General features: G+C 57.1%; 1 protein-coding gene across 11 annotated transcripts; it reads left to right on the forward strand.

The window, feature by feature from the left end:
• Nucleotides 1-23,567, forward strand: DMTN (dematin actin binding protein). 11 transcript variants are annotated; one of them, XM_032634962.1, is made up of 16 exons: nucleotides 1-171; nucleotides 11,649-11,854; nucleotides 12,092-12,166; nucleotides 12,559-12,714; nucleotides 13,624-13,668; nucleotides 14,008-14,107; nucleotides 14,492-14,548; nucleotides 14,803-14,955; nucleotides 15,411-15,535; nucleotides 16,157-16,262; nucleotides 21,133-21,197; nucleotides 21,372-21,420; nucleotides 21,596-21,603; nucleotides 21,785-21,850; nucleotides 22,134-22,214; nucleotides 22,350-23,567. In XM_032634962.1, the coding sequence occupies exons 2-16, from the start codon at nucleotides 11,837-11,839 to the stop codon at nucleotides 22,461-22,463; spliced, it is 1,218 nt and encodes a 405-aa protein (XP_032490853.1). In that variant the 5' UTR covers nucleotides 1-171; nucleotides 11,649-11,836; the 3' UTR covers nucleotides 22,464-23,567. The 11 variants fall into 11 exon arrangements, with proteins under 11 accessions (XP_032490853.1, XP_032490862.1, XP_032490856.1 ...); XM_032634965.1 differs by lacking the exon at nucleotides 1-171 and adding an exon at nucleotides 1,152-1,269 and having other exon boundaries at nucleotides 11,799-11,854; XM_032634964.1 differs by lacking the exon at nucleotides 1-171 and adding an exon at nucleotides 3,092-3,419 and having other exon boundaries at nucleotides 11,799-11,854.

The raw sequence follows: 23,567 nt of genomic DNA on the forward strand, positions 1-23,567 counted from the left end.
GGGCCAGCGTCTGGTCAGGACATCTGGCAGCAGTGACCTTGCTGGGGAAAAGAGCCAAGAACTAGGTATCCTGGGCCTGGGACCACCCGCCTGAGAGGGGCAGGAGCCCCAGCGCCCTGCTGTGGACGCACTTGCCCATCCTCGAGCCTGAAGGTGCTCCTGAGCGTAAAGGTACGCTTGTCCTGTTGGCAGCCTGCTGGGGTGGGCGTGGCCAAGCCGTGCCCAGGAAGCCCACCCCGGGGCCTGGGCTCACAGGCACCTGGTATTCAGGGTTGCCTGCTTCTGGGGGGAAGCTTGTGCCTACCCTGTCCTCCCAGCCTACTGGAGTGGCAGGCAAGCAGTGCAGGAAGACCGACCGTTCAGCTGGCCTTGAGGAGTCTGGGGTCTTCCCAGGAGGAGGGGGCTAGAGGCAGAGTACGTCTCCTCCTAGGGCGAGGCCAAAGATGAGGAGGAGGCAGAGCCTGGCAGGCGAGGGAAGGGTCTTCTGGCCTGGCTGTGCCCTCCCACGTCCCTCCCAACACCCTCCCCCCACCCCAGGATCCCTCAGCAAGGAATGACCTTGACAGCTACCAAGCCTCAGGTCGACAGAGGGAGCCCTAACTCTGCAGTCCCCTTGGTTCCAGGGCTGGCTTGAGGGGAACTATTCTGCCCAAGGTGCTCTCCCGCCCCTGGAGGGACATGCCTTTGGAGTGAGAGGCCGTGGGAATGGGCCTTTCGGGACTGGAAGAGTGCTGTCCCAGGCTCTGACCTTCTCAGCCCATGGCCCACATGCCCACCCTAGCCACACCCGGGGCCTCTCCTTCCTGCCAGAAACCACCCTACGACCCTGCAACATAAGCCATCCCTCCCTTGTTCCTATCGCTCTTCCCAGCTCCACGCTGAGCTTTCTGGAATGGGGGACGTGGCCAAGTGCCTCCCAAGACCGGCCTGCTATCTGGCCCTGAATTAAGGTTCTCCTTAGGCCGCCCCAGGAGCCAATCCCAGAGCGTTACGGAAGGAGAGGGAACGGGAGAGTTGGGGGGGCTCAGTGGGAGCCCCGGCTCCTGAAGCTCCCCCACCCCCACCCCGGCACCGAGGCCCCCTCCCTCCATTGCTGAAGAAGAGGCAGTAAGAGCTACAGCCGCCTCCTCCCCCCTCCCTGCCGCTGCTGCCTCCTCGGCTGAGCCGGCAGGTTGTCTTGGCAACGGGAGGCGGAGAGGAGATGCGCTGAGGGATGGAGGTGTATGTCACCGAGGAAGCTGCCGAGCCCCACGCCCCAGGCCCTTGAAGGTACCGCAGACCCCCTCCCTTCCCCCTCCCCCTGCCCTCTCCCCTAGGCTTCCCCACTCTATCCAGAGTGCTTGTTTCCCTGAGGAATGCCCCCCTCCTCCCAGCCCAGCGACTCCCATCCATTCCTCCTGAGCCACCTCATTCCAGGCCCCTGTCCAGAGCTGTCCTTCCTGGCAACCGCTCATTCCAGCCCTGCCTCTGGGGACCCTTGCACCGGAAGGCAAATATCCTGGAATGGGGTCTTGGGGGGTGGGTGGCGCATGAAAACAGGGAAGGAACCGAGATAGTGGGAAAATCAGGAATCCTAAAGGGCTACCTGGCACTTGGTCTCCTGCAGAGGGGGAGGGAGGCTGTGCAGCACTAGGGTGGGGACAGGGCAATAAGGGTGGGGTTGAAGGGGCAGAAAGCTGAGAGGCCGGGCTGGTTGTCCAGAAAGGCCTGGTTCCCCTCCGCTAAGGCTGTGGCCCGCTCCTGCCACATCAAAAGTGCACCTCCTCCTGCATCATCTCCTGGCCTTTTTTTCATGGGTCGATGGATCCTGTGTTTCTCTCCCACTCCCAGGCTTTCTAGTACCTTTCCACGGGCCCCTCTCCCGCCTCTGCCGTACATGCAGCAGCTAAGCCCAGATTCTTTCCACCCTTCCTCAGCCACTCGGCTACCTGCCTTTTTCATTTCTCCTTTCTTTCTGGAGCCCACCCTTCAGGATTCATTCTTCTCTGTCTCCCACTAACCCAGACACATCCCCCCCTTCCTGTCCCTACCCGTCCTCGTCTCTTTGAGAGAGGTCCCAGGGCACACCCTCACCTGTCCTCTCAAGACCCTCCCCCCTGTGGCTTTTCCATTCAGATACCCCAGAGCCCCCTCCCCAGATTCTAGATTTCCCCAACGACAGCTGATACCATCAGCTGACCAGCTGTGGGCAGCGGTTACCAGGGCAACAGTAAGGGCTGCCTAGGTAGGCAAGTCTGCACAGAGGTGGAGAGGAGGCCGTGCTGGGGCCAGGGTCAGCTGGCCGGTCTCCCTCCCCTGCTCCCAGGGGTCACAAATGAACCAGGCTCTGCTCTAAGCCCAGAGGGAACGAAAAGGCCAATGACAGGGGCCTGGAGTCGTGGAGGTTTTCCCAGAGACATTCCTGTAGCTCAGTGCTGGGACTGGACATCACCGGGTGAGAACTTCTCTTGAAGACCCCAACTTGGAGAGAGATTGGGGTCCTTCCCACTCACCACCACTGTGCTCTGTCCCCGGGGGATTTGAGTTACCCAAGGGCCAACCCGGTCTCTTGTGCTGAGCACCTGGTTTCTCGAATCCTCCCATTCTGTCCTCCCCAGGAGAGGGTTAATCCTTGGGTAACCAATTCTGGCATCTAGCCCACACCCCTGCCCCTCACCATCTATGCGCTTTAGCACCCCAGGGAGGCAGGGACCCCAGAGGCCTCTGTGGTGCTGGTAGGTGATGAGTGGGAGATAGAGGTGCTTGAGGAAAGCGGGTGTTGTCACCCCTCTGTTATCAGTAGAGCCCCTTCCCCCTGACTTCAAACTCTGGCTGTTTAGGAGGCTGGAGGGGCTGTGTGTGTGAGCGTGTGTTGCAGGGTTGGGGGTGGGTGTGGGAAAGGGAAAAAGGCCAGCGGCTGGCCAAGAGTCTGCTTCCGATTCTGCTTCGTCATGACGCCCAGTTAATGGTCCTCTTGTTTGAGACGGATTGAACTGCAGCAAGCTAGGTGGAAGAGCAGACACACAAACACACACCCGCAGGCCAGTGGCCGCACGCTATCAGCTGGAGGTGGGGAGGGTGCAGGGGTGGGTGGGAGCCAGCGGCCCGCCCACCTGGCCGCCCGCCCGCCCCGCCTGGCCTGCCCACCGGCGCACACACCCGGCCCTGGGATTGCGCGCCAGGCTGGTGGAGAAGCAGGGTGGCGGCGAGTGGGTGGGAGCCTAGAAGGGTAAGTCCCCTCCTTCGCCGGCTGCCCACCCACTCACTCACCGCAAGCCAGCTTTTTTCTTGTTATTTGTGCTCTGGGAAAGCACGCCGGGCTCCTGGAAGAGCCGCCTGTTACCTGGGCTCTCAGGAAAAGCCGCAGCCCCGGGATCCGCGCCTGTCCCCGCCCCCACCCTGGGGCCTCAGAGCATCTGGGCCACCCTGTCCGGGAAGAGGTAGGTGGCAGGGTCTCCCACCTCTCTTCCCCTCTGTGGGCACTTTGGCCACAACACCTTTCTAGAAGTGAGGCTCTGGGTGGTGGCAGGGATCCCGGGGTGGGGGTGGGGGTGTCAGCTATGGCCCCTTGTTCAGTGGGAGAATGGGCCGGACCCTGGGACTAGCTGGGTTTGATCTGACCCAACCTCCTTCTGATTTGGGGAAGAGGGGCTGGGGTGTCACATGCTGCCACCCAGGGACCCCTTCCCCTAGCTGTGCTGGTCAGAAGTCCAAGTGATTGGGGGGTGGAGGCTCCGCCTTGAGTAGGCTGGAGAGCTGTGCCATCTTTGCTGAGTGGTGGAAGGGAAGGGGGCGTTGCCCGTCTCCCGCCACCATGCCACAGACGCTCCTGTTGTGGGGGGGAGCAGTTCACTCAGAGGCCTGAGTGCCACTGGTGTGAGGACTGCTCCTTGCGGGGAGGGGCCTGAGGAGCCTCCTTCTAGCCCTTAGCTGGCCAGGCTGGGGTGAGGACCAAATGCAGAATGAGGCTGGGTGGCAGGGCATGGCCACAGGCCTGACCACGATGCTCTCCTGGTGCCGGCTGTTGAAGTGCTTGCAGGGGCTGAGGGCCGAGCAGACACGCAGGCCTCCAAGGATCGAGGCACCCCCTTGCTAGCTCTGCCCCTCCCTTGGCCTGGCAGGCCAGGCGCCCTTTCCCGGGCAGGCACACCTGGTGGTTCTTTCCCAGGGCACTGAGTTGCCGAGTTGCGAGAGGCAGGGGAGCAGGGACGGGTGTAGGAGAAGGCAGGCAGTCTTGCTTTGGGAAGGGGTGGGGCCCAGAAAGCGCCCACGGGATGGGTAAGTGGGCGCTGTGTGCCAGGGACGGGGTGTCAGCACGTGGGGTGGGTGGCTGTGAGCGTGGAGAACCGGAGCCAAGGGGAGGATCGGTGGGTGGCGTGAGTGGGTGTCACAGGCACCGCGTGTCAGCGTGGGGGGTGCCTCACTGGGAGAGTGGGGGTGTGCGTTCTGCAACCGTGTTTCGGCAGGGGCTGCCTGTGTGGGTGAAGTGCCTGTGCCCACGGGGGAGGCTGGCCTCCGCGCTGCTGGCCTCACTATGGCCACATGTCCAACGCCGGGGCCAGCCTGTCCACCTGGGGGTGCAGGTCTGAGGAATTCCTCATTCACAGCTCATGCGTGTGTGTAACGACCAGAAGGGACGCCCCCAGGATTCAGAAAGCTGAATTTGGGAGGCAATCTCCCTTGCATCTCCCCCAGCCCTATCAATCAACTTGTACAAGTGACACCACAACCCGCCAACAGGACCAGCTATAAATAGAGACCAGAGCAGGAACAAGCTGAGGACCAAGCAAACCTAAGGGGCTGGGAGGGGGGACACAGAAAGAGGGCCTTCTTCAGGGGTGTGTAGAGAGAGGATACAGAAACCCAAGCAAGAGTGCTAAGAGAAACTGTGTGACGAGATGCATATTTGTGGGGGGGGAGGAAGGAAGGAAGGGGGCGCCCGGGCCCGCTCCTGCTGTCATCAGAAGCAAACGGGGAGCAGGGCCTTGAGCAAGTGGGTTCCCAGGCTGGGACCCTGATTCTGGGCTCACCTGCCCCTGCCTGATGCTTCACCAGAGTGCGAGAGGGTGCTGTTCAGGGTTAGCATTAGAGGAACCCCAACTCTAGTCCTAGCAGATAGAGCAGGGCTTAAAAATGGGGGTGCGGGAGAAGGATAAAATGAGAGGAGGGGAGTGGGAGCTTCATCAGTCTTAGAAAAGGCGCAGGCGCAGGCTTGGCAGAGGTTAAGAGATGTTCTGATGAGCCACCGGCCCGGGGCGGGGCGATTTTGGGGGCGATTGTGGGTGCCCCCTCGCCACGCACACACAGACACAGACCCCACCCTCAGGGTATGCCGGGGGGCCTCCCCTGTTGGGCTGGTCTGCTCCCACCCACCTTCCCCCTCTCCACCCTGGGATGCTGTTTTGGGAACTGGTGACCTAGCTGGATCCTGCCTTTATTTCTGGCACTGAGTTGTTGCCACAGTAACTGCGGGGGTGGGGCTGGGAGGGAGAGAGGGTGAAAGGGAAGCAGAGCCAAGGGAAGAAAGATGAAGAAAGGAAAGAAAAAGGGAATGGAAAGCAGAAATAGCGAGATGGGACCCGGAGGCACAAGGCAGGCCGGCACACTCTGAATGAAACTGGTGAAAAAGGAAAGCGGCGGAATGCTTGCCCACCTGACCCCCAGCCCACTGGGCCAGCTCAGCCATTTCGCAACTCGTTTACTATCTGCAAGGCCGGCCTCCAGCCCGGCTTGTCCCTGCCCCAGGGCACAGAGCCCGCGGCCCCCAGCCTCTCTGCTCTTGTCCACAGGCCAGTCCAACGAAGCAGGATTCTGGTGGCTCCACGGTATAAGGTTAGCACACGGGACCCCAAACCCCAAGTTCAGATTAAAGGGAGATCCTTGGGGACCCACTGAAAAGAGCATTCATTGGCTTTGACCTGAGACAGACCTGGGTAGGAATTCCAGGCTGGCTTCAATGGGCCGAGGCATGGGGGGGGGCATGGGGGGGGCAGATCAATCTCTCAACCACATTTTCATCTCCTAATTGGGAGACATGAGCTTTGGTGAAGCTAGAGAGGATGGGTGAAAGTCCCCGGCCCAGAGCAAGTGATGGTTGGTTTAGAACAGGGCGGGAAGCTGGACTAGAGGATACCAGGCTGCGGTTCTGCCGGTTGAGCCTTCATTTCCACAAGTCGAGGGAGCCAAGGCCGGCTCAGCCCCTACCTGTAGCGGGCGCCCATGGGAATGGGTGGGCGGGCCTTATCATCAGGGCCGAGCGGCTCCAGTTGCCATGGAGACGGGGCGGGCGGTGTGAGGTGGGGCCCGGCTGGGGGCTCAGATAAGGCGCGGCTGCACAGCTGGGGTAGGGTGGGACCGAGATGGAAGAACTGGGCGCAGCCGGGGCAGCTGAGATGGCCCTTCCGCCACCTGGGCTGGCCTTCCTCCGCAGCTCTTTCCCTTTCCTCCCTTTGCGCCCTCCCTTCCTGCTGCAGTCTGCCCTCTCGGTCTGTCCACGGGAGACGGCCCGGGCCTGGGAGCGCACATGCAGAAACGTGGGGTGTGCACGGGTGCGGAGGCGCGAGGAAATTGGCTTTGGGGGAGGGGCTACGAGTGGGTGGAGTAAGCGTTTGCGGGGCTTGTGATGTGATTTGGGAGAAGGCAAGAACAGTCTCTCCCTTTCTTTCCCCTCTCCGCTTTCCCCCTCCCCTCCCTCTCTCCCTCTCTCCCTCTCCCCCCACCCCACACTCCTACTCCACCCCAAAACATTTTCCCTGATGGCTTAATATTTAACGAGTAAGACCTTCACTCCTCAAGGTTGGCCCCAAATTAAAATGCCATGTCCCTGGAAGGGTAAGACATTAACAATTTCCGCAGCGTGCTTTCTAACGCACCTGGCGCTGGTGTGCAGGTTCCTGATGGAATGTGGCTCAGGGCAGAAGGCGAGGAGACGCAGCCTAGGGGATGGGCACGGGGCTGTGGACAGCTGTGGAGAAGAAGGGGCAGGGGACAGAGCAGGGACATCATTATTCTGAATCGTCTTTCCGAGTGGCTGCCTCTGTGGGACCGTGGTCGTGCACAGGCGAGTGCGGGTCTCAGTGCAAAAGACCTTGTAACCTGTGACCTGGCTCATCTTGGACCCCTCCTCTCCCTCCCTGGGCAGTGACCACTCTGAGAGGCAGTCATTACCCCACCCTGTACCCACCCGCAACTGGTGTTCGAGGGCAGGGTGCCTGGACCACCTCCAGGTTCAGCCTGAGGCTCCAGGACACGTAGAAGCTCGCCATTCTCCACCCCTCCCCCGCGCCACACTCCCCCCACCCTCACCCCGCACCACCACCCCTCCCCCGACCGTTCCAGTCCTTTCTACTCTCTTCAGTCTCTGCCTAACCCACCTGTAGGGTCTGTATATGACCTTATCTCTCACTTTTCCTGGGAAAATAGAAGCCTCCCAATCGGCCTGCTCCAAAGGCCCCTAGATTGCAATTACCCAACTTTCCCTTTCCTCTCCTTTCAGGGAAGCTCGGGCTTTCTTTCCAAAGGTAGACCTTCACTTGGGCCTGGACCCGATCCCGCTCCCCTTCCCCTGCTGGGACCTTCCTCCCTCAAGTGCCGCCCCTCTCCTGCAGCCACAATTTCTTTTCTACTCTTCACTCTCCACTGCCTACAAAAGTGTTCAGGTCTCCCTTTTCCTAAAAAACCTTCAGCCAAGCTCACCTCCTGCAAAGTAACTCTCCTAACCCCCTCCTGCCCTTCTGTCACACTTCTTGGAAGTGCCCCTCCCCCTGCCTGTACACCCTGGCCACCTCTCCCCATCCCCATCCCTAACAAGGAGGCCTCACTATTCCTCTGCAGATGCTCTCAGAAGCCACCAGGGCTTGACATCCAAACTGGCGAGCTGTCACTCCTTTCTGCATGTCTTGCCTTCTCTGGGCGATGGACTTCTGGCTTCATGACATTCTTTCTCAACCCCCCTATCCCTCCCCACAACTCTCTCTCAATGTTTTTGGCACACTTACTGTGTATTAGGTCCTTTACTAAAAGTACAAAGAACCACTAGATACACTCCCAGCCCCTCAGGGACCTGGCCATCTAGTCTTCCCCCTCCCTTTCATGCCACCTCCAGCTCCCTTTTTCTTCTAGTCCCCTAGCGTTTCTCAGGATGCTGGGTTTTGACCTTCTTTCTCCCTCGGCAACCTCATGGGGCAGACTACCACCTCTAGCTCAAATGGCTCCCAAATTTCTGTTGCCAGCTACTGCCCCCACCTCAGACTCAGCTGGCAAGAAGTGAACTCATTGCTTCCCCTTCTCCTGTCATTGCTACCTGTTCCTCCCCAGCGGTGAGGGGTGGGGGTGGGGGGGGCTGTCTCCAGATCAAGTTCTGTTTTGCACATTCTGCCTCTAGGATTCCTCCCACTTGGCCCTTTCCATCTTGGGCTCCAGGCCCAAGTCTAGAGCCTCACAATCCCCTGCTTGAACTACTGCCGTAGCTTCCTGGCTGGTCTCTCTGTGGACTGCCTCTTCCTGTCTATTCCATCTCCCAGCCTGCAGCCTGATTCATTTTCCCAAAGCACTGCTTGGATCCATCACTTCTTTGTTTTAAATGTTTCTAAGCATTCCATAGCCCTAGTTGCCCACAGAATACATTCGGAATCCCCTAGTCTAAGTTCAAGGCATCTACAAATCTGGCCCCCAACCTCCTGCCCCAAACCAGTCTCAACCTCATGAGCTCCACGATTCAGCCGTATTTGCTGTCTCCAGACAGACCCAGTGCTTCCCCGTGTCTCCAGTTTCCCTCATGCTGCTGTCTCTTTCAAGGATCCCTCTTTTAGTTTTTGCATGATCTCAAACCGGGCATCTTTCAAGGCCTGCCTTAAACACTTCCTCCTCTAAGAAAACCTTTTTATTTTCCCCTCTTGACACCCCAGCAGGAGTGATTCCTCTCTCCTGTGACCTCTCACAGCCCTTTATACTATCTTATCAGGCACACATAATTTTCTGCTTTGCATGGGCGTTATCTATACATATGGCCTCATTTCTGGAGGGACGGCTTAGCTCCTTTGACTCATCTTTCTGTTCTCCACAACACCACAACGCTCTGTGGTCATTGCAGAACAGGTGCTCAGAAAGTAGTGAATGAATGGATAAAACAATACATGACTGGGTGGGCGGGTGGATGTATATGGGTGGATGAATGAGTGTTTGCCTCTTGGCTAAGCCAGTGTATAGCTAGTTTGACAATGTCTGTTAACAAAGTAAAGACGAAATAGGAGTGAGAGGGAGCTAACAGCTCTTTGAGTACGTGCTAGAGTTTATTCCAGTCCTCACACATCCAGTTAAAAGCATTACAAAGTGAGTGTTAAGAAAGCAAGAGAAGGCTGAAGCTCTGGAATGGAGCCCTTCCATGGGCACCTAGGCACCAGTGTGACTCCGATGGCCAGAGTCTTGTCTTGGAGAAGCCTTGGCTCTAGAATTCCAAAAAGACTTGAGAACTGTGGCAAATGCTAGTCTGTCCCCACAGTGAACCCGACACAGTACTACGGAGGCACTACGAAACATGCCAATGCGGAAGACATAGTCACTGTCACCCCCACGACCCTGGACACGTTTTTAACCTCTCCGAGCCTCGGTTTTCCTCATCTGTAAAATAGGTCTACCTTATAGGATTGTTGTGGGGATGTCAGGCAACGTAATCGAGGACTAAGTTATATGATTCTCTTTTTAAGTCCCACTGGAATTCAGAGAAGAGTTTGTCAATGCGGACGAGAATAACAGGGGAGGCCTCCAAGAGGAGGAGGGTTTAGCATGGCCCCTAAAGGATGGGTGGCATCTGGGAGATGAGGATAGTGCGAGAGCGTGCGCAAAAGCAGGGAAGTGGGAATAAGGGCTGCTGGTGCGGCAAGTAGGTGGTGGAGACACAGCAGAAAAGCGGCCTGATACAAAGTAACGGGTGATAAAATTGGGAGCACCAATGACCTCAAGTCTTTCATGACCTTCTGTGGCAGAGTGGCTACAGAAAGCCATCTAAGTTTATCGGTCCTCAAGGAGATAGAAATAATAAACGCTCTACATAAAATCTATGTTTTAAACACTTCACGCGTTCTAACCTACCTAATAATCAGAGCAACCCTATGATACCGATACTATCACCACCTTCCATTTTATGGATGAGAACGGTGAGGCACGAAGAGGGTAACTTGCCCAAGGTCACACAGCTTCTGAGTAGCAGAGTCTCCTCTCCCCAGGCATTCGCGTCCAGAGTCCATGCTCTTAACCACTACCTTATTGCTGCCTCTTCCCTGTACGTCCTGTAGTCATCAGCTCTCTTCACTCTACGGCTTACTGCCAGCAGTTGGAAGACAGTTCCACTGCCACCATCACGTCAGAAACTCAGCCAGGCGTTCATTGAATGGTTATTTTTATTTATTTATATAAATTTATTTATTTTATTTATTTATTTTTGGCTGCGTTAGGTCTTCACGGCTGCACGTGGGCTTTCTCTAGTTGTGGCAAGCGGGGGCTACTCTCCGTTGCGGTGTGTGGGCTTCTCATTGCTGTGGCTTCTCTTCTTGTGGAGCACGGGCTCTAGGTGCGCAGGCTACAGTAGTTGGGGCACACGGGCTTAGCTGCTTTGCGGCATGTGGGATCTTCCCGGACCAGGGCTCAAACCCGTGTCCCCTGCATTGGCAGATGGATTCTTAACCACTGCGCCACCAGGGAAGTCCCACTGAATGGTTAGTGTGTGTCTGGTCCAGGTGTGTGTGTGGGGAGGATGGGAGGGCTGCTAAGGGAGTTACTGAGGAAGGAGACCTGGGCTGCGGACCCAGGGAACTCCTACTCTACTGCTGCAGACAGGACTCAACTTCTTAGGAACCAAGAGAGGGCAGTGCCAGCCTGGAGGCCTTCCTGCTGAACTAGGGGGCCCTGACTTGCAGCAAAGTAGCGCTTCAGAGGGCAGCCTCAGCTCGAGGGTTCCGAGATGGTGGGGAGCTGGGACGTGGCCTTGGCCCCAAAGGTGTTTTACCGGATGCCTGCAAGTGGGATTGCCTGCTGTACAGGGACAGGCACATGGGGCTGTGGCTCCCTCCAGCCGCCCCCTCCCTTCTCCACTGGGAGAGCGGCAGCCCCCAGCCAATGACCTGAGCGCTTGCCCCCAGCCAATGACCTGAGCGCTTCCCACCAAATCGCCTTCGCTTTGTCCTCCCCTCCCCCTATTGCCGTCTCATAGTATTACTAAGTCTCTCTGTGTTCAACCTTTTTGGGGCTATGAGAGAGGGGTGGCACCGTGGACATAGACTGAGGGGAAGGAGGTCAAGGGCACCAACACAGAGCCAGGGAAAGGCCACGGCAGAGGCCGAGGCGAGTGAGAACCTGGGCCTGAAACTGACCCGCATACCCGGCAGGGCAGGTGTGAGGAAGCAGGGATGTGTAGGCTGCCCCGGGAACGGCTGAGCCCTGCCGTCATTTCCTTTCCAGCCAGAGAACAATGGCTCAAAAACTAGCGCAGCCCGTCCACCTTCCCGTCTCGCCGCGGGCCACATGCGATCTCCGGTCCTCGCGGCTGAGCGAACGGAAAGCCGGAGCCCCGCTCCCGGGAGACACGCGGGGCCAGAGGGGGCTGCCCTCGTCCCCGCCCTCTGAGATCGCGGGGCTCGACAGCCCCGGCTGGCACGTTCTCCCTCCCCTTCCAGGCCCTGCACTCGGCCAGCAGCCTGGAGAGTCACCGAGGGATGAGGACGCCACAGCCCGGGGGAGCGCCCTTTCTGCTCTCGCGGCCCCGAGCGCGCAGCGCCCAGGAGCCGGATAGAGCCTGACGCCCTGTCGTCTCCCCTCGCGCACAGGGCTCTGCGAGTGATCCGGCCGGCCAGCTCCCTGCTGCATGGAACGGCTGCAGAAGGTGCGCGGGGCTACACCCACGCCGGGGCAGTGGGGTGCCGGGGGCACGCGGTGGGGGCCAGGCTCCCCGCGGAGGGTCAGGTCGGGAGTCGAGGATGCCACCTGGTGGTTGCCCGCGGCGCCGCACCCCGGGGCCCCAGAGGCCTAGAGAAGCCCTCCCCTGCCCCAGCCCCCTCCCTCCGGCCCGGCCCTGGCACCCACACACATTCCCACCCGCCCGCCTTCTCGCTCTCCCCAGCAACCACTTACCTCCCCTGGGAGCGTCAGCTCCTCCCGAGGCTCCAGTGTTCCGGGCTCTCCCTCCAGCATCGTGGTGAGTACCTCTTGGCCACCAGCACCCTCAGGCTGGGAGGAGGGAGGGGAGGGGCGCACGCTGGCTGCCGGGCAGCTTCACTCAAATGGTGATGGTCCTGCCAGGGCTGGCAGGCAGAGAGAACCCCAGATCCAGAGAAGGTTCTGCACACCCCGTCCTGCTGGTCTGGTACTGTCTCGTTGTACCCAAAGGGCTAGGTGAAGGACTATCATTGTTTTAAGGTGACACTCTAAACCTTTCAAATGACAATAATAGAAATATTAACTTACAGGAGCTGACATCTAAAACGGCCGCCCATCGTCTTCCTAATAAATTGCAGGTCTGGCTTGTAGGGCCAGTATTCTAAGGGAGGCTTTTGACACCTCTGTTCCATGTGTACCATTTCCCTTCAGGCCAAGATGGACAATCAAGTGATGGGCTACAAGGACTTGGCTGCCATCCCCAAGGACAAGGCCATCCTGGACATCGAGAGGCCTGACCTCATGATCTACGAGCCCCACTTTACCTATTCTCTGCTGGAACACGTGGAGCTGCCCAGAAGCCGGGAGGTAAAGGGTGGGAGGTTCCTCTTGGACAGGACCTGGGGGAAGGGCTCCCCCAGCCACATTGGGTGGGAGGCAGAATCCCTCTCATGCTTTCTTTCCTGGAGGCCAGACTTCAAAACAAGAAGGGGACCTGTGCACAGGAATCACCTGCAGGGCAGGCAGAGATGGGCTGGCGGCTGGAGGCTAGAGGCTAGCTCCAGGTGGAGAGCAGGGGAGGCCATGTTTGAATGGTAGCAGCACAGAGCGGGGTCATGTAGGAATGGGGTGGGACTGGGCAGAAAGTGAGCAAATTTGTGGAAAGCGCCCAGGAACACTGAGCTCGGAGGCCGGAAGTCCTAGCTGAGTGTGACCTGTGTGACGGTGTGGTCTCAGTTTCCCTTCCTATAAAATAGAGGTGATACTTTTACCCGTCCACCTCACCAGGTAGTCAAATGCATGAGAAAACACAGGACAGGTACTTTGTACACTGCGTTGGAGAAAGGGGCAGTGTCGTGGCTGAGCAGAGAGATGGGGCCAGGCTGTGGGGAGACTTAAACGCCTGACAAGGGGCCCGGACTCCATCCTGGATGCTGTGGGTCTTGTCCCTTCCCTCTGTTGCTCATCGGCTCTGAGGTCAGAGCCATAGCCCCTCCAGCTGGCCCTCAGAGCACGTGCACACTGCTCCAAGATCCTCGACTTCCTCTGCTTCTTCGTGGGTCCTAGGGAAAGACTTAGGACCCTGTCTAGGGAGAGAGAGGACGGAGGGCCAGCCCTGGGAGCTGGCAGGGACTAAGAGAGAAGAGGTGGCCCAGAAATTGGCTGGGCAATTGCAGAGTTGAGTGTGTGGGGGGGTGAAGTGACCCACCTGGGGTCCTAGGGACAAGGGTTTAATCCCACCCTTGTGGCTCTGACCAGCCTCCTCTCCATTCACAGCGCTCGCTGTCACCCAAATCCACATCCCCCCCACCATCCCCAGAGGTGAGTCTGCCCCGCACCTGACACTTGCCCAGCCCTGCTCTGACCGGGCTCAACCCCCTTCCCCACACACGTCCAGACTGGGCTTGGCAGAGCCTAGGGGGTGATGGAATCAGTGGACCTTGTTCTGTCACTGGCCAGCTCTGGGTCCATCTACTTCTGACCCAGGATCTCTTTTAATCCTTTCTCCTGGGTCAGGCAGCGTCAGCAGGTCGAGTCCTTGGATAGCCTTCCTCTGCCCTGGGGTTGGGGGCGTGTGTGCTAGGGTGGGAGGATGGAGATAGTGGAGGGGGTGGGGTGGGGGACCTGGGAGCTGCAGTGAACTGTACTTCTGCTCTGCAGGTGTGGGCGGAGAGCCGGTCCCCTGGAACCCTCTCTCAGGCTTCAGCCCCAAGAACCACTGGCACGCCCCGGACCAGCCTGCCCCATTTCCACCATCCTGGTAGGTTTTGGTGTCAGCATGGCTGCATCCTTGCCCTCGGTCCTCTTTTTTTCCTTCAGGAACCCAAGCCCCTTACTTTTAGTCTCCCACTCTCTGGAGTATATGCACACCACAGAACTGGCCAGACCCCCAGATGCCGGACCCCAGGCAGAGCTCCCAGAGATGGTGGGCCCTGCTGCATCCTCCCTCCCACCCAAACAGAGAAGTGCAAAAATCCCAACCCCTGAGGGGTAATTTCAGGATCTCTGGTTCTGTCTTGACTCTTGGCAGGAGGCCCTGAGTTTCCTGCCTTCTCCCAATCCATGTCTCTATTCCCTCCTCTGACCCAGCCTCCCCGCCATCCTCATAGCCTCCTTCTCATCCATTCTTGCTCCCTCTCCACAGAGACCACCCGCCCGGATTCCAACATCTACAAGAAGCCACCCATCTACAAGCAGAGAGGTGAGGGTTCCCCTGACCGACCAGAGCCCCCTTTTCGCCACGTGCCGGGAGGTTGTCCTGAGGGTGGGGGGGTGATGGGAAAACAGATGTTCATAACAGCACGTAAACTGCCCTGTGCTCTTCCTTGTGCGTTGCTTTTACACCCAGGAGCTCACAGGTGTGAAGAGGGAGAGAGGAGGGAGTGGGGGGCTAAGGTGGGAGGTGGCCTCCGGGGGGGAGGGCGTGCCCGGGCTGACCTTGACCTCCCTGCGCAGAGTCCACAGGAGGCAGCCCTCAGAGCAAGCACCTCATTGAAGACCTCATCATCGAGTCGTCCAAGTTCCCTGCAGCGCAGCCTCCCGACCCCAACCAGCCAGCCAAGATCGAAACAGACTACTGGCCATGCCCCCCGTCGCTGGCCGTTGTGGGTAGGCGAGAGAGGCCCTGCTGAAGCCCCAGGAACCCCCCACCCCCCCACCTGCATGAACCCTCCAGGCTCCTGCTTCCCCCGTCCCTGCAACCCCATCGCTCTTGGCGTAAGCGGCCCTGCTTGTTAGTCATTTAACCGCTTTCCGTTCATTTCTTTGGCCGCTCAACAGACATTTGTCAAATTTCTACTGTGTCCCAGGCTCTGTGGTGGGAGCTCTGGAAAGAGAAAGAGGAATGAGATGAGGTCTTGGCCCCCAATCGCTTTCAGGCGTGTGGGCGTGTGTTGCCCACCCAGCTTCACCGCAAGGCTAGAAAACGTTGCTTTTATAATAATAATTTGCGGCGTTCCCTTCAAGGTTGCAGCCCCGGGACATGCACAAAGCAGCCCCTGACAGATGCTCGTTGAGCGCGCGGTTGATTGACTGATGTGCCCGCTTTGGTCCGTATTTCCCAGAGACAGAGTGGAGGAAGCGGAAGGCGTCGAGGAGGGGGGCAGAGGAGGAGGAAGACGACGACGACGATGACTCCGGGGAGGAGATGAAGGCTCTCAGGGAGCGTCAGAGAGAGGAACTCAGTAAGGTAGCATCTCGCTGCCCCACCCGCATCCCTGGGCCACCCTGGGGACAGAAGTTCCATTCTGATCTAAATGGGTACATGTCTGAAGAGCGTCCTGGTGAGAACATGTGAGGAATTCCCTTTCTTTGCCAGGATGTCAGGCTGCTGCTTTTGAAGGGACACTAGGATTGCATGTTGCTTTAGGGGGACACCGCTTACTGTTAGGGCCAAAAGCACAGAAAAGGGTGGTCCCGCCAGTGCCAGGCTTCAGCAGGCGGAGTAGTTCATGGGACGAGGAGAAAGGAGAGGGTAGGCTGCTGGCCTCCAGGGGAGGAGAGAGGGTGTAGAGAGTCATGGAAAGGCCACTGACGGTGGCACGGGCTTGTGCTCTGGGCCTTGTGACCTGGTTTGCAGAAGCCCCTGGGGCAGAGTTACACTGAGAGGCTCTGACTCCTTGCTCTCGAGCGTGGCCAGACCCAATGTGGTAGAGCGTCTGACCAGGACAGGCTCCATGGGCTCCAGGCACCGCACAGCCCCTCAGGAACTCTGTCCCCACTTCTGCCTGGGATGGACCCAACTCTGAACCTCTTGGAGATGAGAAACAGGTATCGACGCCTTGGATCCATCTTCCTCTCTCCTTGCCAGGTTACTTCTAACTTGGGAAAGATGATCTTGAAGGAAGAGATGGAAAAGTCATTGCCTATCCGACGGAAAACCCGCTCTCTGCCTGACCGGACACCCTTCCATACCTGTGAGTGTCACCAGGGGGGCTCAGAGTCACCTGGCCAGACCCTGAGGCCAGAATCAAGTAGTCGCTGAGTTTGTCTGTCACGCCCAGCGCTGTGCTACTGTGGGTATAAGAGACATAGAAGTTTCGGTTGCTGGCTCAAGGCTCTGGCGCTCTCCTTACGGCAAGAGTACCAGTCATGGAACAAGATGAGATGACAAAGGATGGCATCAGCTAAAGCAGAATTAGCACATTTTGTTTAATTCGACAAACATTTATTGGGTGTCTACCATGTTCTTGGCCCTGAGGATATAAAGACTAAAACACCATAGCGCTGCCTTCCAGTAGCTTCTGGTCACGGGGAAAGTGACGTGGACACTGGGGTGTCAGTGTAGCATAGCAGGTGAGAGGTACACTTCAAATGCTTTGAGAGGACGCTGATAGGGCCTGGGTCCCAGAGTTGGGGTCTTGAAGGACAAGACAAAGTGAGTGAGGGAGAAGGGCAGCACAGACCCCAGGGACAGTGTGGGAGCAAAGGCCGGGAGCAGCAAACATCCAGCCAGCAGAGAGGACCTCCAGGAGCCTGGAATTACAGCGCACAGAGCGTGCTCTGCGGTGGCTGGGGCTTTGGTGCCATGCTGCACATCACTGAGGCTAACCTGGGCTTCCTTCGAGCGTGATGGCTGGAGAGGAGGGGGGCAGATCTGAGAAGCCCAAACTGGAAGCTACAAGGCCTCTAAGAGCCTGGCCTCGGAAGCCGCAGGGCATCCTTCTACTGCCTTCTGACGGTCAGAGCAGCTCCCAGGCCGCCCAGACACAAGGGAGAGGAAAGAGATTCTGCTTCCTGCTGAGAGGAACCGCCCAAGGGCACACAGGCTGGGAGGTAATGTTGCGGGCCATCTTCAGAGACAGTCTACCACACTTTCCAATCATCTGGGTAAGGGCTAAAAATATACATAGGTCCAGAGAAGACGGAATGGGTTTGAGAACTATACAGGCACAGTCTGTATAGAAATAGCCCCGGAATTACAATTTTTCATCTTTACGATGGTGCGAAAGCAATATGCATTCAGTGGAAACTGTTTGTCCAGTTTTGAATTTTGACCTTTTCCCAGGCTAGTGATGTGCGGTATGATGCTCTCTTGGCTTTTTTTTTTTTCCTTTTTTTTCTTCTTTTTTTTTTTGGCCGCACCGTGCGGCATGCAGGATCTTAGTTCCCTGACCAGGGATTGAACACGCGCCCCCTGCAGTGAAAGCGCAGAGTCTTAACCACGGGACAGCCAGGGAAGTGCCACGATGCTCTCTTGAGATGCTGGACAGCGGCAGCGAGCCTCAGCTCCCCGCCAGCCACATCATCACGACGGGAAACAGCCCATACACTTACAACCGTTCTGTACCCAGACCACCATTCTGTTATCCACTTCCAGTACAGCATGCAGTAAATTACATGAGAGGTTCAACACTTCACTGTAAAATAGGCTTTGCCCAGCTGTAGGCTCATGGAAGTGTCCTGAGCACGTTTAAGGTAGGCTGGGCTGAGCTCTGATGTTCAGTAGGTTTGGGGTATTAAATGCATTTTTTTCTTTTTTTTTTTTTTTTGCGGTACGCGGGCCTCTCACTGTTGTGGCCTCTCCCATTGCGGAGCACAGCCTCCGGACGCGCAGGCTCAGCGGCCATGGCTCACGGGCCCAGCCGCTCCGCGGCATGTGGGATCTTTCCGGACCGGGGCACGAACCCATGTCCCCTAGCATCGGCAGGCGGACTCTCAGCCACTGCGCCACCAGGGAAGCCCTAAATGCAGTTTTGACTTAACGATGGGTTTATCGGGGCGCGACCCCATCGTAGGTCGAGGAAGATCTGTAGAGGAGACGGAATCAACTGGACTTAGTGGCTGATTGAATATGGGTGGTGAAGGAGAGACGAGTTGGGGTTTTTGTCTTGGGTGCTGGGTGATGACAGACCTGGGGCTGAGATCATGAAAGAGGCAGGTTTCGGGGGAAAGATGAAGAAACTGTTTTGGGATGTGTTGGGTTTTAAGTGCATGTAGGTGGGAGCTGAGTTTGACTGAGTTGCAAGCTTGAGGCGCAAGTCAGGGTTCAAGCAGAATCTTCAGCTTATACGTGGTAGTGGGACCATGAGAAAAAATCCAATTGTGTAGAAAAAGGGGAGGGGAGGGCAGGGTGCCGAGGGCTGTTCCTTGGAGAGCACTCACACTGCAATCCCCTTGGAAGGTTGGCTGGGAGGAGGTCAGAAGTGAGACCCAGCCTCAGGACGCAGGAGGCTGGCCTTGAAGGGGTCGGGGACTTGGCTTTGGGAGCAGCCCACATCAGAAGTTGAGGTTCGGGACTTCCCTGGTGGTCCAGTGGTTAAGAATCCAAGCTCCATCCTGAACAATTTCAGAAGTACGGACAGGCGTGTCATTCTGACGTAAGGGTAACATTGAAATTAATGGTCACTTTCAAACATAAAAAGGCAATCTAGAAATCATTAGGAGTGAAAATCTTATACACTTTAGGGACTTCCTTGATGGTCCAGTAGTTAAGACTCTGCACTTCCGATGCAGAGGGCACGGGTTCGATCCCTGGTCGGGGAGAACTAAGATCCTGCGTGCTGCGTGGCTAGGCCAAAAAAAAAAAAGAGAGAGAGAAGTTGATGTCGTCTGCTGAGTACACGGAGGGTGAGGCTTGGTGAGAGTGGTGAAGGTTCGGAACAGCTTCTGCTGGGAAGGGGAACTGATGAGAGGCTTTAGGGTCTCTAGTGATGCTAAGGTACACGTGGTGGGCTTCATCTCCATAGCCTGCGGGCAAAAGGGGAGCCCTGGGCTGATGCAGGGTTAGAGTTTGGGTGCTGCTGAGTGTGGGTGAAAGTGGTTATGTACCCACCTATGGGTCAAAGGTCAGGGGGAAGTGGGGGATCAAGACACTGGAGGTTCCCCATGATATTGACCGGCAGATGTGCCAGGAATGTGGCTGAGGGAAAGCTGCGAACAAAAAAGGGCGCTGTGTTGGCTTCCCTGGTGGCGCAGTGGTTGAGAGTTCGCCTGCCGATGCAGGGGACACAGGTTCGTGCCCCGGTCCGGGAGGATCCCACATGCCGCGGAGCGGCTGGGCCCGTGAGCCACGGCCGCTGAGCCTGCGCGTCCGGAGCCTGTGCTCTGCAACAGGAGAGGCCACAACAGTGAGAGGCCCACTTACTGTAAAAAAATAAATAAATAAATAAAAAATAAAGGGCACTGTGCCCGCAAAGTGTGATACCCAGGCTTCAGTGTCAAAGCGAAGCGGTTGTGGACGACAAGATCCAGGGGCTGGCCGCCGGAAGGGGTTGCATGCTGTAGAGTGGAGGTGAAAGCCACTGGGCTGGGGGACTCAAGGAACCGTGAAGGCTCATATATGGCTGGGACATCCATAGGGTCATCGAAATGATATTTCACCAGGATGATATTTCATTGTGGGTGGGAAGAGCTTCTAATAGGTCTTTTTAGAGAATGTGGAATAAATAGTTAAGGCCCGAAGGAGGCGGCAGAGAGAGAGAGATGCCCCGAAGGTTGGATTCAGTCTTCATGCTCCACCAGGATTTGCTAGTTTGGCAAAATTAGCTCTTTAATGTGCATTTGGCCTTGCAAAGTTGAGTAGCAAAATGTCTGCCTCAGTGTCACTGTTGGCATCCTTGAACTCGTATGGGATCAGCGGTCATAGGATTGCGTAGGTTACTCTCATAGCTGATCAACCTGAACAATTTCAGAATTACGGGCAGGCGTGTCATTCTGACTTAAGGGTAACATTGGAATTAACGGTCACTTTCGAACGTAAATAAGCAGTCTAGAAGTCATTAGAGTGAAAATCTTATACACTTTAGGGATTTCCCTCGCGGTCCAGTAGTTAACACTCCGTGCTTCCAATGCAGGGGGCACGGGTTCAGTTCCTGGTTGGGGATGCCATGCAGCATGGCCAAACATTTTTCAAAAAAACAATCTTTTCAGTCAGTTGAGGGAGAAGTGTGTACTTATCCCAAAAGAGAAGTGCTTCAACAATGAGGGCTGTGAAAGTAGACAATTCTCTACACAAAAATAAGAAGCATTAAGGGAAAAAAAAACCACGAGGGTCCCCAAAACACATTTTGTTCTCACCAAACTTCCAAATAACATATTTTATTAAAACGTTTGAAGAAAACAATTCTTCCTTATACTTTTGAGTCTGTCCAGGCTAAACCTTCACACAAAAAAATGCTGGTCAAAACAATTGCTATACCATCCAGCAATTTCTAGTCATTGGAGATGAAGGAATTTTGAGATTAGTGCAAACTAAGAATCCTTCTAGGAAAACCTGTTACCGAAAACCAGTTTTCTTGACTTACAATCTGCAGTGCTTGAAAGCTTAGTGATATTATTGGACGTCAAGTTGAAAGTGACATCTGGTCATGCGAATGTCAGGTCCAGTGACTGCGGTGCCATCTAGCAGCGGAAGGTGCTGGGAAAACTGCAGCTTCTGTTTTATAACATCAAGCATTTGAAATTTGATTACCAACATTGCTAAACATAAAATTGTAATAATTCGATTGTTTTGACTAAATTTTAGATTTATTTTCATATTCCAGAGGTTCATTTTATGACTATCACTGGCTGACTAGCAATTTGAACACTCGGACATTTGGCCCAAATGTCTATTTTGTGCACATCTGTTAGAGAGAGGGGAGGCATTAGGGATAGTTCAGAGCTGCCAGCACGATGTCACCTGCTGAAGGTTACGGGCAGGAGCTGGAAGCCAACAGAGGCCCACCAGCTTCCCCCAAGTCCCCCCTCCACTGCCCTGCTCCTGGCAGGGAAGGCCAGGGAATGACCCTCTGGAATGACTGTCAGGCCAAAGGGTCTGAGACAGGGCCTCCTACTCTCTTCCAGCCTTGCACGTGGGAACATCAAAATCTTCTTCCCTCCCCGCCTACGGCAGGACCACCCTGAGCCGGGTAAGGTCCCAGGACGGAGGTCACAGGCCTCGTGGGAAGAGTGTGCGTGTGGGGCCTGTGAGGGACTGAGCTACGTGGGCACCCGGGGGTGGGGGAGGGCGGCCAGACCCTTACAGTGAAGGGAGACGATGTGGAACGCTCCAGCTTCCTCTGATTCCTTGGTGTTCTTTCCAGCTTCAGTCCACAGACTTCAGCCCATCCGGGAGTGAGACCGAAAGCCCAGGTGAGAGGCAGGGCCGACCTGATGCTGGGAAAGGGGCTCAAGAGGCCCCTGGGGCAGCCCGTGTCTGCGATGTGGGCAGGGCTCTGTGGCTGGAGGTCAGGGAGTCTGAGCTGGCGGGTTTGGAAGCCTGCTGACCTCAGAGCTGCCTCTGAACAATGGCTCTTCTCTCCCACAGGCCTGCAGGTGAGTGCCTTCTGGAGGGAGACACGTGGAGCGCGGAAGCCACGGACGGACGGGGGACTGGCAGCGTTGGGGGAGGGGTGCGGGGCTACGGAGTCACCTGGTGAGGATATAAGAAGCCTAGGGTAAGGCTGGGGAGGCCTCCCTGCCCCACTCTGGCTCACTGCGGCTTTGGTCTCCCCAGAACGGAGAGGGCCAGAGGGGGAGGATGGACCGGGGGATCTCCCTTCCTTGTGTGCTGGAGCAGAAGGTGAGGGGCAGGGGCAGAGGCAGGGGATGGTGGGCAGGGGACAGAACCGTCTCTATCGGGGGCTGGCCAGCTTGGGGAGAAGCCAGGGAAGTGAATGCACTGAGGGGTCCTCCTGGCTGATGATGGGAGGGGCAGCACGGAAGTTGGGGGAGTTGGATGGCAAGATGGCATGAGCCCCCATGGCCCCTGCAGGCTGATAACGGGGCCTGGGGAATGGAGGGGGTTACGCTGACAGGGACCTCGAAGAGCCTGATACTTACTGCCCGCCTCCCCTCCCCGCCAGATCTATCCTTACGAAATGCTGGTGGTGACCAACAGGGGGCGAACCAAGTTGCCTCCAGGTGTGGATAGGATGAGGCTTGAGGTACGCAGGGAGAATGTGCTGGGTGGGTGAGGGGCTACTGACGGGGCAGCCTCCCCTGCCCGGTGTGGGGGAAGGTGGCCCAGCCCCACCCTGTGCCTCCTGTCCCTACACTGCCGCTGTGTGTCCCCCTTGCAGAGGCACCTGTCAGCAGAGGACTTCTCAAGGGTCTTTTCTATGTCTCCCGAAGAGTTTGGCAAGCTGGCTCTGTGGAAGCGAAACGAACTCAAGAAAAAGGCCTCTCTCTTCTGATGGCCCCCACCTGCTCTGTGACTGACCCTCACCCTTGCTGCTTCAGGGCTCTGGAGCTGGGGTCACTAGACCCCAAAGCACCATCTCTGGGGGGAGCAGGGTGGTGGGGCAGAGGCGGGGTTGGCTCCGTTGCCGAGGTCGAGGGAGAGCAAGGCCTCTGCAGTGCTGGGGCTTGGGGACATGGACCTCCTTCCCCATGATGAGCTAGGGGTGGGGGCCCCTTCTCTCATCCCTGGTCCTCGCTGCACCGGGCAAACCCAGCGTGCACTCCAGCACACGCAGAGTTAGTGTCTGCACCCTCTCCCTGCCCCCACCCCTATGTGAAGGTCCCCAGAAGAGAGGGATGAGACACGAACATGACACTTAGCGGTCAGGCCTGTCTGCTGTCCTGACCAATGGGTGGGAAGAACCCTCGGGCCTGGTAGGAGGCACGTGAGGGTGGGAAGCAGCCACGCAGGCAGAGAGCGCCCAGGACCCTGTGTGCACCCAAGCACTCCTCCGCAGCTCACCTGGGACGGGTTCCCCTGCACCTGGGCCTCCCGCCTCTCAGCCTCCAGCAGGGAGGCCACCCAGCCCTCTAGCTCACCCTGTCCTCTCCTTGTGACCCCCAAGCTTCAAAGCCTCTTGCTCCAGCCCCGAGGCTTCCCTAGAAGCCTTGGCTTAGAGTGGAGATGTCGCCTATACAGACCCCCAGCCCAACATCAGCCTTCAGGCTGAGTCGGCTAGAATGCTACCTGCTAGCATCCAGGGCCCGGGCAGAGCCCAGGCCTTTGGGCTCCCCTGGACGGGATGAGGAGCCAGGCTGAGAGTCCTGGCTACCAGGTCCCACCCACACCCCTGCATCCCCCACCATGCTCTCTGAAGAATGTAATTTACTGGGGCACCCCCCAGCTGCTTTCCTCACCTAACTCTCTGCCCTACCTTAATCACGCTCCCAGCTTTTCTTCTCTCCAAATACACGTGTATATAATTATATATATATATTTTTTGCCGGGGTCTGGGTTTTGTTCCTGCCCAGACCCCGACATCCCTTTCCGCCGTGTGTGTGTGTGTGATAATGCTGGGGGAGGGGGACTCTGCTTGGAATTAAAAGGTTGCATCGGG

This window comes from Phocoena sinus, chromosome 6, assembly GCF_008692025.1.
Source record: "Phocoena sinus isolate mPhoSin1 chromosome 6, mPhoSin1.pri, whole genome shotgun sequence".
NCBI lineage: Eukaryota > Metazoa > Chordata > Mammalia > Artiodactyla > Phocoenidae > Phocoena > Phocoena sinus.

Bases quoted from the DNA above. Each gene is read 5' to 3' on its own strand.
- DMTN (XM_032634962.1), top strand. The intron at 12,167-12,558 runs GTGAGTACCTCT...ATTTCCCTTCAG, and splicing joins GCTCTCCCTCCAGCATCGTG to GCCAAGATGGACAATCAAGT. The intron at 13,669-14,007 runs GTGAGTCTGCCC...TCTGCTCTGCAG, and splicing joins CCCCCCCACCATCCCCAGAG to GTGTGGGCGGAGAGCCGGTC.